This window comes from Lonchura striata, chromosome 1A (assembly GCF_050655825.1).
Source record: "Lonchura striata isolate lonStrDom1 chromosome 1A, ASM5065582v1, whole genome shotgun sequence".
NCBI lineage: Eukaryota > Metazoa > Chordata > Aves > Passeriformes > Estrildidae > Lonchura > Lonchura striata.
The window spans coordinates 48873615-48889986 of NC_140741.1; the positions used below are offsets into that span (position 1 = coordinate 48873615).

The window sequence follows — 16372 nt, forward strand, 5'->3', positions numbered from 1 at the left end:
TCTTAAATGTGTCTGGAAGATGTGGCAGGGATATCCACCTCCATCCATGCAGTCACTTAATGATTTGAATACTGCAGGAAGGAGTGCAGAGTTTTGTTCTCAACTTAAACTAGGGAAGACAAAATTGAATTTGTTATGTGATTGGGTTGCTACACTGTATACACAATTATGGAGCATGCCAGTGAAAAAAGTGCTGTGTCTGTATATCCAGAAGTGTTAAAACAGACACTGCTGGTTGGCTCTGCCAGAGGACACCTCCACCTAAAATGGAAATTTATGTAAAATACAGCAGGCAAGTGGAAATACAGGCATAAATTTCTTCCTATTTGGAAATCAATAAATGTTTTATTGGCTTCACTGTGTAAGTGCAAGAATAGTTGTGAAAAGTAAGAGATAGTTTTTGTCTAACAAGAACAAGGAAACATCAGACTCCATAAGAGGTCAGTCATGTTGAGAATAGCCATCTAATCCAACCTCCTGTTTTGAAGCAAGCCATGACACTAGATCAGGTCAGGTTTAGCACATTATAGTTATCTATCTTTGTATGATACCCTTAGCAGACCAGTAGTTGTGGTGGGAGAGAGACCCCTTAGGAAAGTTTTCATGCTAGAAGTATTTACACTGTGATGTTTGATGGGGACGTTGCTATAGAGACTAAATTGAGTTAGATTTTAATTATATTGCTATTAACATTTCATGTTGTTAATTGCAAAGTAGATAGGTGAAGATTGATACGTGTATATTCTCATAAAAATATTTTCTTCCTCATGTAGTAAGGTCAAGTAGTATGTTTAATAACATCTATTTGAAGAAGCACACTCAATTATATTTAAATTAACATCATTATTATGCAAATTGACAATTAAAATGGCATTAGAATGTAATATTTACAGCAAAGATAAATATAAAATTGCATAAAATAAATAAAGTGTTACACTGTCCTCTGTAAGAGATTGCTTTGGTAGATAAAATGAAATCATTACTTGGCTTTCTTCATTAAAAAAAAAATTATTTTTACTTTCCATGTAAGATTTTTTTTTTTTTGTCATCAGTATTTAGTATGTGTCACTAACTAATCCTGCAAATAGAAGAAGGTAGTATTTTTAATAAAAAGACCTTTTAATAACTGGAAAAACTTTCCTGAGCAATGTGCCACCAACATTGCTGTTCTAGCATTGCTCTTCTAGCATTGCTCTTCTGTGTATGTCTATATTTAATCTGTTATTTTGTCTTTCCACAGGAAAAGCATGTGAGTATGGTTCATATTGAATCACGAAAATCAAAGAGAAGAAATTCAGAGGTGGAAATTTTTGTGGATTGTGACTGCAGTAAGAAAGAATTTAATGAACTGATCCAGTTGCTCAAGTTTCAAACCAATATAGTATCTCTCAATCCACCAGAAAACATCTGGACTGATGAAGAAGGCAAGGCTGTTTTTGTATCACTGACAGATGTTTTGCCCAGGTATCTCCATGATCTTACACTCCAGTGCATTCAATTTGCATTCTGTTTCCTACAGATCTTGATTGTGTCCCTTGGTTCCCCAGGAAGATCTCTGAGTTAGACAAATGCTCTCAGAGAGTTTTGATGTATGGATCTGAACTGGATGCTGATCACCCTGTAAGTGTAACACAAAATTGTCCCATAGATGATTTGTTGGGTTATTTGCCAGTCCAATAAAAAGCCTATTGACTGCTGACTGTTTTCAGAAGATGAGGATTGGTTTCTCTTCGGTAGTTTCAGTGAATTCATTTTCCTTTTCTGTAGAAAGATACACAAAATGCAGGTCCTCCACCAAACTTATTCATTGTTTAGCAAGTATATCCCCTTTTCTACTGTTTGCATTAAAAAAAAAAATGGTTGATAGAAAAGTTTCAAACTTTAGAATTTAGATCAATATGACCTTCAGTTCTGCCAGAAGTAGCTCTTGGGTAAGAATTCCTATTGTCAATATGTGTCAGAAGAAAGAATTATGAAGGAATTATTCGGCTCTCAGGAGGTAATTACAAGATAAAACAGAGAAACATGTTCCTGTTTTTGGTGAATGCAGCAAATGGGAAGGTGTCTCTTGTTTCTCAAAATCTCCTGACTTTGATGGCAGGAGACCAGCCACCAAGTGGCTGTACAAGTGGTATCTGTAGTAGTGTCAAATGCTCAATGCAAAAGACAGAAAAAAGGTGTTTGTTATAGTTTTATTTCTTTTTGCTAATGGCTATAAATGCTTAACCTCTGAGACTTAGATGGCAGATTATTGCAATAATTTATGTTAAAATACTTTCCCTTTCTATAAATCCAAGTTTTTTGATTTATAAATCCAAATCTATAAACCACTGAATGACTTGACTGAAAGGCACTGGTGGTAGATAGTTATATTAATTCCTAAAATAGGCTGGATTAAACTGGTACTGTCAGAAATTTCCAGCTGAAAGGAAGTACGCAGTGAACTAAGATATCTGACCATAAGACTGTCTTGTAATGGAATCAGATTAAACTCTAGCTGTAGATGGTAGTTTCCTTTGGTTTTTGTGGCACACATTTTTTGCCATGGTGGGAGCTCAGGCACAGATTCTCACCCCTGTGCACACAAGCCAAATGGAAACCATCACAAAGATCCATGGCAGCCCCACTGTCTCTGGTGTCACCTGCACACACACCAGCCACAATCATCATCTTCATCACCTTGCTTGGTTCTCAGCCTCTTCTGTCATTAGGAGCCCTTCCCATACTGAGTGCCTATAGTCACGGAGCGCATTCCTGAATCCTGGTTTCTGCCATGTACTTTTTGATGACAAACTAGGATTTAATTCATATTTTATTTGAAAGGAAAAGCCTGTTGATTATCTTCAACCATTTAGCATAATTTGATTCAAACCAAGGTTGTAGAGATAGTTCATTCCAGCTTTGAGTTTATGGCTGTGACAGGCCATTGGATGCTGTTTTATGTTCTGAGCTGGTACCTTCATTAAATACTTGAGCACTCTGCTGAAAATTTTCCTTCAGTTTTACAGAAAACAAAAAAAGACATTTGCATTATATGAATATATATTTTACACTTGGGAGGACTCTTACAAACACAATTTACACACCATTTGTTAGCCTATGCAGCATGCTAGATGTTAGAAATGGGTTAAGAAATCTGTGACTTAAATCTGTGACTGGCCTTTGAAAAGCACTCCAGTTGCCTTCCCTGTTCCTTAGCAGTGGCACGTATGTGCCAGAGGACCAAAGAGATTTATCCTATTACAGAACCGGTCAGGATAGCACCACTTCAGCAGCTTAGCCTTAACCCACTCCATAATGGCTAATGATTTCAGTCTCAGTTTCATTACATTTGACAAGCTTTTAAGTCCCCTGTGCTGTCTTCCATCACTTTCCAGGTCTCTTGAATGGTCTTCAGCTGAGTAACTCAACATTTACCTCAAAAGGTATTAAGGAAACAAGGAGGCTCCCCCAGATTACAGCAACCTTTTGCCAGTCAAAGAAGCTTTTCTGTATAGCAGTGGAGGTTTGAAGGCTTTCTTTAGTCCTGTGAAATCCTCCCATACTCTGCCCTAACTGCACAGCTATGGTTATGGGGCAGTAAAGTGTCTTCTGAGTTTTACGGAAGCTCATACAAGTATTTCAAATCAAGCAATGTTATCTTTTCATTAGTTTCAGTATTTTGCATGTCTATGTGAGCAGTAAGGAAAAAAGACATTTTAATTTTCAGGGGAAATCTTAATTGCACTTTCTGGGTTACTAACTGGATAACTTCAAGAACTCTTTAACCTTTTTTTATCTTCAAGAGGTTGGCAGTTCTAGTTTGAAAATAGTTTACTCTTAGTCCAAACCTGAAGTGTCTTTATATTTTATAGATAAAGAAGACTACTGGTCTAGTTTTGAATAGCTCAGAGAGTTGTAATTGGCCAGCATGTATGTGTTATACAACTCTTTTGCTCTTAATGTGGAAAAGAAAGGTGTGAGACTACTGTAGCCCATGAGGTAGAGCCCTTCCTTTGTAACTCAAACTGGTGCAGGAGGCTGATGGTTCAGTTCCTAATGTATTGGTTGAGACGGAAACTGCTGAAAAAAGAATCTTCAAAATGAGTTGCATATGATCTCTAGATGTTTGATTCTAGTGAAGAAAGATGTATAAATACCAAGTAGATTATTGTGCTATGCACCTGTGTGTAGATCTTAGTTCAGATCAAGGAAAACATGAGTAAGATAAAATGACAGGAAAAAATTTCACTTTTCAACATCTTGGATGAATGACTGTACCTATAAAAGGTAGAGAGATCTCTTGTCATCAAGAGAGCACAAAGCTGTCTTGAAAGAACACCTGTGGAACTCTGGTGAAGAAAAAAAAGAAAAAAAATCCTGATTTTCTCTTGTAGTCCAGTATACAGTGTAAATCAAAATACAATGCAACTAAGTACTAAATAAACACTTTAATGATGTATTTTATAATTCTTACAGCTAATTTTATGTCCTTATTGTATATTGCTCTCTTCTTCCTTGCTTAAGGGATTTAAAGACAATGTGTATCGACAGAGAAGAAAGTACTTTGTGGATGTTGCCATGAGCTATAAATAGTAAGTACTGGCATAATTCTTCCCTGGGCTGCTGACTAGCTAGAATTCATGCTCTACTTAATTCTGTAGGATGAAGTTTAACAGTAGACAAAGTCATCCTTTAAACTTTGACTAGTTTAGTATAGGCTATAAATTACAAACCTGATGCTTGGAATACTGTTACTTTTTTGATACAGCTACAGGCAAGTAAAGCATTTGAAATGCAAGCACTCTCTTTTAGCATTTTATTCATAGCTGCTTAAACTTTGGAAAATATTTTACAGATACTTGCATGTCTTACTGACAAACTGATGCACTGCTGAATCACGCATATCTAGCATCCATACATAGTTGGAAGAGCTCACTAAACCCCAAAATTATTATTTTCTTTTGATGCATGTACTATACTGGGCTGAGGCCAATTACATGAGGTTCAACAAACCAGGTGCCAGGTTCTGCACTTTGCTCTCAACAACCTGCAGTGCTGCAGGCTGGGAGAAAATGGACTGGAAAGCTGCTCTGGAAAAGGATCTGGAGGTGCTGGTCAGCAGCATCTGACCATGAGCCAGCAGCGTACCCAGGTGGCTAAGAAGGCCAATGGCATCCTGGCCTTTATCAGAAATGGTGTGTTCGGCAGGACCAGAGTAGTGATTCTCCCTGTGTACTCAGCATTGGTGTGGCCATGTCTCGAGTCCTGTGTCCAGTTTTGGGCCCATCACTGTAAAAACAACATTGTGGTGCTGCAGTGTGTCCAGGGAATGGCAATAGAGATGGCGGAGGGGCTGGAACTGAGGTCTGATGAGGAGTGGCTTTGGTTGTTTAGCCTGGAGAAAAGGAGGCTTAAGGAAGACCTTGTCACTCTCTACAACTGCTGTCAAGGAGGTTGTGTGTAGTGGGGGTTGGCCTCTTCTCCCAAATAACAAGTGACAGGCTGAGAGGAGATGGCATCAAGTTGCGCAAAGGTTTAGACTGGATATTAGGAAACTCTTTTATTGAAAGGGTAGTCAGGTATTGGAATAGGTGCCTAGAGAAGTGGTGGGATCACCACCCCTGGAAGTGTTCAAAAGGTGTTTGGATGTGGCACTTTGGGACAAGGTTTAGTGGTGAACATAGCAGTGCTGGGTTAACAGTTGGACTTGGTAATCTTAGAGGTCTTTTCAACCTTGACAATTGTATCATTCTATGATCTACTTGATGCTGCAAATTGCCATTCATTGATTTTGCCAATAGAGCTCTAAATTTCTTAGAATTTAGTCAGTGCATTTCTATGTAGTTAGAGAAGCTCGTGGCTGCACACAAGTAGACTGCAAGTGTTTTCTTATTCTGTTTTTTTCCCCATTTCAAGTCAGTATTTTCAATTTGCTACAGTCTCTGGAAGTTAAGAAACTTGCTGTTCTACCTACAAACACCTACTGTGTTGCAATTTTCTTGTCACAGAAGCACTCAACTAGTTCTAATCCTACTCTAGGTTTTATTTGCAGTAGGTTTAAACCCTCATTCTCAAGGGAAAGAACATATTAATTTCATGTTCTTTTCCATTTTCTTCTCTACACTTCTTTAGTTTTTTCATTTTTTCTCCTTTGAGATTTCTACTACATGTTTTAAGAATACGAAACGTGCAATTTTTTTTCCACTTATAGGAGGCACATCCTGTCAGGAATCAAGTCAAAACTGAATTTCTGAAGGTTTTTCTGTATAAGGCTATTATACAGCCTGCAGGAGGCTGGGGGGACAGAAGGATTAAGTCTGCTTTTGACCATAAAATTCTATTTTTCCTCTATTGTTGTCCCAAGTCAGTCATGAAGCTATTACCAGTCTTACACATGTGTAGGTGCTAGTGCTCTTTCTCCTTTCGTTCCACCCACAGTGGCATTTGTTTATCTGGGTGCTCACGACATGCATCCAGCACACTGAGCTGCTGCCTGCTGGGGCAGGTGTTTATTAGTAGAGAAGCTCTCTAGGCTGCCCAAGTAAGCCCTGAGTTTAGCCAGCTTTCAAATGTGAATTGAGATAGCTTTTTTTTTGTTGTTGTTAGAATATTTGTTTAAAGCTGATTGATTTATTATCTTTCTTTTAGTCTAATGCTTGCAGTGAAGTTAGTGCTTCTTGTCATTTACTGCAGTGTGAAATGTCAAGTGGATACCTGTGGATGAGGGCAGGCTGTGTGTACTCTTAGGCTCTTTCAGTAAGTGGCATAGTTCTCCATTTATCCATGATGGTAGCAGTAGTGCTGTGCATTTCACTGCTGCTAACTTGCTGGTAAGATCTTCCTTCTTTCTCCCTCTCAGCTGCCTAAGTGCTGGGAAGGTGATCCAGCTGGCTTACTAAGCAGTAGTTGGTCTTTTGCTTTAAAGTGTAGCCTGTTTTTCTACCCTGAAACCAGAAGATAAACACCGTTTTGCAAAATAACAGAAAGTAATCCTGCATACTTCCAGAAAATAAAACAAATTGAGGAAAGGAAAACCTTTTCCTTCTTTAGATTTTGAAGGCTTAAGAACATTTTTGCAAGCACATAACAAAAATGATACAATCCAGACCAGATGTTATTTGAGGACCAGATCTTGTACTTCAGCAAAACTCAAATAAACTCCTTCATTCCACTAATCTTTACAAATCTTTAAAATATTGCAAACTTATCCTAGTATTATAAGTAGAAAGAAAAGAAGGGGATTCAAATACTCTTAGCCAGGCACCAGAAAAACTGGGAGACCAGTGGTTAGGGCAGTTATTTAACATGTGTCAGAATCTCATTCATACTTGAGATCTCCTGCACTGGTTATCCTTACTCCCCAGGGATGTGCTGTATCTACTAGTCTGTACAGTCAGTCTGTCTCTGGGTATCCATGGAGAGACAACCTCAGTATCCTGTTGCAGCACAGGCCAAGCCATGCTGAGGAAAGGCAAATCAGCTCAGTGAAAGCTGTTCTGCTACAGCTGGGCTGTTTCTGGTACCTATGCTGTGGAGCTTGTCTACAGTCAACATTAGACAACAGTCTTGTCTGTTGTCTAATGACTATTTACTTTCCACAAAAAGAAAAGCTCTTTTACAAGGGCTGCCCTCCTTGGGGGTAAACATCTCTCTGTGTCTTCCAGGCAACTGACTTTCTTAATCACTTACTGAGGCTTGATGTGTTTCTACTTTTCATTTTCCATTGTAAAAAAACCAACAACTCACATTTGTTTCCTTAAAAAATCCAGAGATCTGGCTGCAAGGAATTGGCTCCATAAAAATTTGAGTTCATAATCCCAGATCAGCATTTCCTTTATAAATTGCTACTGTTCTATAGTGGTAGATGCTTTGCTTTGCTCGAACATAAAGTAGTGTCCATAATGAAGAGAGAAAAGAGAAAAACACTACCAAGAGAACTTAAAGGAGCAGGCATTTGCTGGAGCTGGCTGTTAAAGGAAAAGACATGTTAATAGAGCACAGAAGTGAAGATAGCTGTGTGAAATAAATGGACCAAAAAAGCCATAAAAAACCATATTCCTCCCTCCTTCACTTAGCTTCTATCCTAAAGATAGTGAAAATGTGTTAATCTTGCTAATTAGTCCTTTGAGACTGATTAGGATTTGGAAAAGTGTTGAGAAAATTAAATCTGTAGGAAACAGACGATATTTAAGAGGGAATTAATAATATGAGTTGATAGCTCATGACCATGGCAAAATGGAAAAACCCTATTTTAATAAGGAGAAATAAAAATTCCGATTAGGTTAGCTTGTAGAGTCATCTTAACCACAAGGAAACTAGCTATGCAGATTGGCCATTTCCATGATTTATTGAAATGTTTGAGTGCAAGGTGGATCTTGCATGTTGAAATAAGAAGGTAAGAAATACGAAGTTTGCAGAGGTGAGGGAAAAATACACAGATCCTCCCACAAGTCTGGCTGCCTCAATAAAGAAAGCAGTATCACGATCAGCTGGGAATAAGATCTCCTAGCTCTCCTAGGCATGAAACCTATTAAAGAATTAATGTTCAGTGAACCTTACTTCAGTACTAATGAATTAATTAGAACAATAACTAAGTTATAAACCTTTTAGTGAGCGGTGAGCAAGCTTCAGATCCTTGATTGTGTTTATGCCTTTCTAGTGACAGGCTAAATAGAAACATGAGCTTTTCCACTGGTAAAACATATCTTCCTCTTTGATGTGCCAGTGCTGACCCATAATGGTAGTATTCATAGTAGAGGTCAGGCTTAAGGAGAAGGGATGAGGCTGGGTATTCTGGCAAAAGCAAATGGATGGAGTAGCAACCTGCTTGTATCTGTTGTTACAGTACAATTCAGAATAGCTATGCTATGTTATCCATGAGCTGACAGGCAGCTTAAGGCTGATGAAGTGTTAAGAGGAAGGGCAGATACTAGACCTGAAGGACTGTCTCCCACTGCAGGATGGGCACAGACCCAGTGCAGCTCCTGTGATGAGAAATACTTCACTAAACGTGTTGCAATTCTTGTCATGTCTGCAAAAGTGGCTGACAGGGAACTAGTGCATGTATTGGATATTCAGCAGTCCCTACCAAGTACGAGCACCTCATACAAAGTTACCTTTGACTGACAGATAACTGCCATGGATCAAAATCCTTTGATATCATGAAAGGCAAGGGGATTAAATGGTAAGTTTTCAATAAAGATGAGGGGACAACCACAATGAATGTAGGGCAGATGATCCTCTCTTGTACATGTAGGGACTGCATAGCAGCAATCAAATGTGACATGAGGGCTTATTCCTTGTTACCTTGTACACTGGAGACAGGATTATGAATTTAGCAGCAGCCGGCAGCGAAAGGCCAGCACTGCGGTTCTCCTGCTGCAGTGGAGCTGCCTGTGCCTGACATGCCTGTTCAGCTGCTGTCTGTGGTACTGGGGAAGCTGCAGCACCAGGCTGGGAGTGCCCACGTTGCCAGCCCTGTGGCAGGAGAGTGAGAAATAAGGACTGATGGAGCGGAGGAGGATGCTGTGAATCCCTTTGCCAATCTGTATGTTGTTCCAGTGCAGGAGAAGATGCCTGAGGAGAAGGCAGATTGCAGAGATTACACATTCTAGATTTTGAATATTGATTCCAGAGGAACATTGTTACATTCAATGACATGAGATGATGGCCCATGGCCATGCATGGGAAATTCCTTACAGCTAAATACAAGACAGTGCAAGTTGGAAGGATCTCTTAGCAATGTTCACACTGTCAATCAATTTTGAATTAACTGTAGCTACTCAAGGCAAATCTTGGGTGTCAAACAGATGCGCAGGTATCCTGGAAGGCTTCTGTTTTCCAATGTCTGTACATCTGTGCAAGCAGGAGGGGGCAGAAGAACAAGGCAGAATTAAAACAAAAGGCTTTTTGTGTTTAAAGGCTTAGATTCCTCTAGGCTGGGCTGCTGGTTCTGAGGTTGTCTTCCTCCTCATATAGTCCTGCACTAATTCAGGGTTCCAAACATATCTGCATATGTAAACAACTGTCTAAGCAATAAATACACATTTTTTTGATTGGGTCCATACATTTCTAAGCACCTATGTAATTGCCTAATCTTGACCCAGCTTGATGTTGTGTGAATATTATGTATTTTAAAGAATGGATAGAGAATGCAGTCTGCTGAGGGTCTTAATCTAATTGTTAGACTGAATCAGGATCTTGAGCCATCATCTTGCAAAGGTACCAGTGGCAGTAAGTGGAGAAATATTAGTCTGGTATAGGAACATGGTATATAAGAAATCCATCTTTCTACTATGATATATACAAAGGTGAAGAAGCAATGAGATTGCTCAGTAAGAAAAACAGTTCTTAAAGAAATTATGCATTATGTACATCATAGCATCAATAAGTAATTCTAAGGAACAAGCATCAAGTTGTCAATTAAAAATAGTTCATATAGTTTTAATAGTTTCATTTGTCTTTATTTAAATAATACTTTTTGTGGAAATGTTGCTATCTACAATCTGTCTGCAGTCTCGTTGTATTCAGATGTATTTTGTATTTTTTTTCCCAATAGTGGCCAGCCCATTCCAAGAGTGGAGTACACAGCTGAAGAAGTTAAAACTTGGGGGGTGGTATTTAGGGAACTCAGTAAACTCTATCCCACCCATGCTTGTCGTGAATATTTAAAAAACTTTCCTCTGCTGAGCAAGTACTGTGGATACAGAGAAGATAATGTGCCTCAGTTGGAAGATGTTTCTATTTTTCTTAAAGGTGAGATTCCTATTTGGTTTATCAATAGATATGGTTTCATGAAAACACTCTTTTTTGTTAGTATTGAGTGAAAAGACTCAGAGCACTGTCAGTGGCCTTCAGGTTAACCTGAAGTATCATTCTGGTTTTGGTGTTCTCTGTGGCAGAAAGTTTTTTGAGTCAAGACAGTTTTGTGTATGTATTTGCAAATGAAATATATGAAATGGAGAGAAATTAATCAGCTGAACATATAAAGCATGATGTTATCTTGTACAGGGAAAAAATCCTTTGGTGCAGTGAAAAGGAAAATCTGAGCTAGCCACAGATGGAGACTTCTGAAACTGCACTGGGTATCCCCCAAATATCCGGGCAGGAAAAATGGGGAGTCAAATGCCAAGAAAATTGAATTTAAAGAGGAGGGCAGGTTGTGTTGTGTAGTCTGATGAATATGAGGCTTTCCGGAGTGCTCAAGACTTCATGAAGCTAGTCCTTACATTTGTATGTTGCAAAAGATGTGTTGGACACTGTAGGTCATGTGGTACTTCTCTTTCTTTTTTTTTTTTTTTTAAATTTTTAAGCATCAGTGAATTACATTTTTAAGTTCAAAAATAAATTCTTATTTCTAATTTGTAATTGAAGTGTATCCCATATGGACAATGTGGCACCCATGGAGATGTTTTTGGCCCTAGAGGAAAAGTCACCAAAGAGTTAATTTAAGAGTTTAATTTCTCCTCTAAGGTCCCTTCAGATACATATATTTGTTTCTTAAATATCTTATTCAGGAACTAAAATATTATAAAAGTGGATGTTTGAAAAAACCTGACTTATGTGGTGGTAAGAGAATAATTAGCAAAGCATTTTATCCAAATATATAGATCGACAAAATAAAGGAAATAAAGAATTTATAATGACAAACTTACTTTCCTCAGCCTATCCTTCATATGCTGAATTTGATTGTGTCCTTCTGGGTCTCTCATGTGTTGTGTTGCAATCTCTAAGGAATGATGCCAAATTCTACAGATTTTTTTCTCCCTAGCTAGAAATTCAAAATCTCCCGCTTGTTTCAGAAATATGCTTTCAGACTACATAGAGCAGGTAGTAGTACCTTTTGCAGAAAAACTTGAAACATTGTCCTGTAAAAACTTTGAAAGAATAAAGAATTAATTCTGGAGAGAAACATACTTTTTGAAGTCACTGATGAAATTGTTTCACTCTGGGACTAATCTGAAAAAGGAACACTGTTAAATATTTCTATGAGAACCTTAACTATAAAAATCAGTATTTTATTGACACAAACAATTTTATGTGTAAAAATAAGGATGATTTGTTTTAATCCTATTCTGTTCTGTTAGTTTTTGGACATATTTTATGTATTTTCCAATATGGAAACTTCTGTCCCATTTGGTACCAGACAAAAATATTTTCCTTAAATTTTAAGAACACGACTTACAGTACCTTAGCATTTTTTCCTAGACAAAGATATTCAGACCAACTTTTAGATACCTCAAGCTGTTTTTATTATACATATGCTAGCAATGCAAAATACTTCTTACACACAATAATTGAAAATGATGTGTGGTGATCGTCAAGATTCTTTGTGTCATGCTTCTGGTAGAATAATGAACAACAGCTCTGTTACCAGAAAGTGATAGTGATGTGTTGTAATGTGGCCTTTTATTATCTCTCTTCAGAAAGGTCTGGCTTCACAGTGAGACCAGTTGCTGGATACCTGTCTCCCCGTGACTTTTTAGCTGGTTTAGCATACAGAGTCTTCCACTGCACTCAGTATATACGGCACAGCTCAGATCCCCTCTACACACCGGAACCGTAAGTTGCTGCCCTTGCTTTAGCACTGAAAGAATATGCTCACCAATTTCTTAAAAGAACCAACTGAATTTGGAAAGATTGAAAAGAGGACCCTTTCTACAAAATGTGAAATTCGTCTTATGCTGTTGATGACAAATCCTTCACATTGGTGAGGCAGAATTTAATTCAAAGTCTTTTTTGTTGACTTTTTACAAGGGTCTTAAATAATTGTGTTATTTATATAGTGTGTCAAAAATACTATTTTAATTATATTTCAGTAGAAAATGAAGTTTTCACCTAAAAATTTTGAGAAAGTGTCTACAATTTTATTTTCTGCTGGACAGCTAAAAAGAAGCTATGGGAAAAAAAAATAAACAAACAAACCCTGAATATCGTGAAAAAACCCTGCTTTCAGAATTTTAATTTGATCTTCTTTGTTCCCATTTTTATTTGTTTGGACCAGATTGCACAGCTGAACTTCATTTCTCTCCCATAACACAACACAAGCAAGACATGGAGCACTCTTCTCTTACCAAGAGAGAACATTAGACATGAAGCCTGTTACAAGGAAATTATGACAGAAATAAGGAACACTTTAATTATGACTCTTATGGGACAGCATTTCAGATTTTCCAAAACAGAATATTGTGAGTTAGTAGGAAATATTTTGGCATATGGTCTTTTGATTAAAACTGGGGAAAAAGAAGATCAAAGAGATTTTAGTTCTTGTCTTGTGTTATATATGTTGTATTCTGTGCAGTAATAGCAGAACAGTACATATCATTTAGCTTATATAGAGGTAGTTTTACCAAAGGTATCTGCTGATCTTGTAACAGGAGTGACATTTTTGCAGTGAATCAGTCATCAGGCAGTTAGCATGAAATTGTAGCTGTGGTTTAATCCACTTGGACTACTTGAGTATGTTTGATTTTTTCCAAATTTACACAAAGGATTCATACATATATATTCAGCTCCAGTTCTGTAAACATTTGGACTCATGCCTAAGTTTGATTTAATGAATTGACTGCCAAAACCATGGAGTAATATTTTTGACTATAAAAACTTTAATGTCACGGCATACTAAGCTGTATCTAAAATGCTGTCTTTATTCTGTCAGGAGTCACCAGGTGGTGCTGTTAGACACGTCTCTACCTTTTTCTTCATCAAGTATTTGCTGAAATGCTTTGAGGCTAGCTTTGTGTGCGTGTTTCTTTTGGAAAGAGGTGGTGATCCCTGAAGGAATTCAGTCACTTCTATAACTTCTGCAATTAGAACTTAAATCTCTTAAATTTGTAGGAAAATTGATAGAATGGAGAATCTTGAAAGAAGGGCTTGGATGGAAGGAAGGGCTGAATCTCTTCAGGTCTATTTAAAAATATCTGTAGATATTAAAAAAAAAAATAAATGACACAAGGGAAGTACCAGGCTTTGCATCAATGATTTCCTCTCCTGTGGGAAGCCAGTGTTTCAGGCTGCAGCATGTACCAGTGTTCAGCAAAAGAATGATGATGTTTATTTACTTCATACAAACTAGGACATTTTCATCTCCTGATAAAAGATTTAGGTACATAACTCCAACAGGATAAAGGCAATAACATATTCCAGGAAGCAATTAAGTGTGTCTGTGCTTTTGCTGATGTTCTTTGGTTCATTGATTTGTGTATTTGAGAGCCCTGCAGTTTTCAGGATGCTGCTTACATTCACAATTATGCAGTGGATCATAGCTGATCCTTAGCAGTAATGGCAGCTGCTGTTTTGGCTACCTTTCTGGTCATGCTGTCTGGAAAATCACTTATATAATAATAATCACAGTTGAGTTAGAATGAAGGTTTTTATTCCTTATTTGGGCTGAACTTAAAAATTCATAATGGTTCACATTAGTTAAATAATGCGTACTGGCTACCAGGAACTCCAGAGGAAAATTCTGAAAATCCTTTTAAAATGTGTTTAAGTTTCTTTCCATAACATAGAAAACACAGTAAGTGTTACCAGAAGTGTAGAGTGAAAGCCTGGTGCTTTTTAAAATCAGTGACAAAACTAAATTGACTTGCGTGGGGACAGCTCTTCATCTTCTGCGGTAGCTGCAATGCCCTGAGATCTCCTGGTTGATATATAAGGCTATAATGAGGTTTGCTGCAGGTCCTGGCTGGTGAATGTTGCATTTCAATGATATAAACCAGGTAAAAAGGCTCCCTTTGACTTCAGTGGGCTTTCCGTCAGATTTAACACCCAGGCTACAGAGCTAGATACAAATTAGAGAGTTCATTTGGTTTGATCTGTATCGCTACCATATGCATTTTAAAACGTATTTCTTCCTGATTTTAATTATGTTTCTACTACATTCACAGAGCTACGTAGATTTCTTCTGCTTTGAGACTAATTTACTCCAAGAAAAATCTTTTACTGTGAAAAGTGCATTACAAAAATCTTATTTTCTCTGAGCAATGTGTGTGAATAAATTAAAGGAACTTAATTATTTTCAGAATAAGACAAAACAAAAGAATCAAGCCTTGGTAGTTAAGCAAGAATTATATTGTTAAGACTATCTATAAAGGGCCAGACTGGCAAGGAAGTCTAAAAGACTCCAATGACAGTCCCAAATGCTGGTTCATGTTTCTGCCTGAAAGATTTTGTGGTTTTGGGGTTTTTTTGTTCATATTCTTTTTGCTTTAAGCTCCCCTCTTTGTAACTGCACATTCAAAATACTACTTTGCATAGCTTTAATGGAAGAATCTACAAGCTAAAGGCATGAGAGAAATATCTTCTGCCTCCTCATTCTTTTCCCCTTGCCAAGAGAGACAAGTTAATGGGATTAGGCTTTGTCTGTTCTCATTTTGTCTGCAAGAGTGGACATAACAAAGTCCATGTGTCCCAGCACACAGCTGGGAATAAATCATCTTTGCTTATTTGTTTCTGGTGGTTGTGGCTTCAGCACAGGAAAATAGAGAACTAGGTACTCGCTCAGGTGTCAGGAGCAGTGATGCTGCTGTAGAAGCCTCCTGCAGATGAGTGTGCTTACCTGGAACCAGGAACTTGGAGCCAGCTTCACTGTTTGCTTCTGCTTGAACTACTGATACAAAGCTAAATACAGCTGAACTGATGGAGTGTAGCACAGATGCTCAGCCATTAGTGTCAGTCTGCTCAGTGGAGGTAAGAATTGGTGTGCTGGCCTTCCAGAGAATGGGCTTTCTGACCCATTTTGATGTTGGAAGTTGATGGTTGGAGCAAACAGGTTCCTCCAGTGATGAATTGCTTGGTACTGGGAAGTGGTGTGTCTGTCAGGCTGCAAACTACATTTCCCAGCTGTCCTTTGCATTGTTAGTGAGCTAAATCTTGCAGGAGAATATAGAAAAAAATTGTGATTGGAATGAAATTAATTAAAGAAGGGCCTTTAGCTTTGATGATTATCCAGTCAAGTGATGCAAACCACCAACTTCTATTTACTACTATCCACCTACACATTATTGGTTCAGACTTCTTGGTGAGGATACTGAGTAAGAAGACTTTAAATTATATAGAGTGTTGTTTTTCTGTTCATGATTTATCTGAAATGTCATGTTCTGTGACTTTTCAAATGAAAATAGTTTATAAAAGACAAATTGGATGATTTTGGGTAGAAGGCAGAAAACTTGATGTTTTCTCCCTGCCTTTAAAACATTTGTTTACAGCTTAGGATTAAAAAAAAAAATGAGGAATGTCTTGAAAGAGACAAAAGCAAAGGAAATGTCAGATTGGATTTTTAAAGTGAACTTTACTACCAAGTCCATTATTTCCTGTGAACAAATGCAGCAAAACTTTCAGAATTGTTTGAAAGCTTTTGTAGATGATGCATGTGCACTTCCGTTAGCAG

General features: G+C 37.8%; 1 protein-coding gene across 1 annotated transcript in view; it reads left to right on the top strand.

Moving 5' to 3' along the window:
- Positions 1-16372, top strand: part of TPH2 (tryptophan hydroxylase 2) — a 59310-nt gene that overhangs the window by 12960 nt on the left and 29978 nt on the right. The window contains exons 3-7 of the mRNA XM_021528980.4: positions 1241-1424; positions 1520-1620; positions 4507-4574; positions 10541-10737; positions 12408-12543. Coding sequence (XP_021384655.2) covers positions 1241-1424; positions 1520-1620; positions 4507-4574; positions 10541-10737; positions 12408-12543 — 686 coding nt within the window. The remainder of the gene's footprint in view (positions 1-1240; positions 1425-1519; positions 1621-4506; positions 4575-10540; positions 10738-12407; positions 12544-16372) is intronic.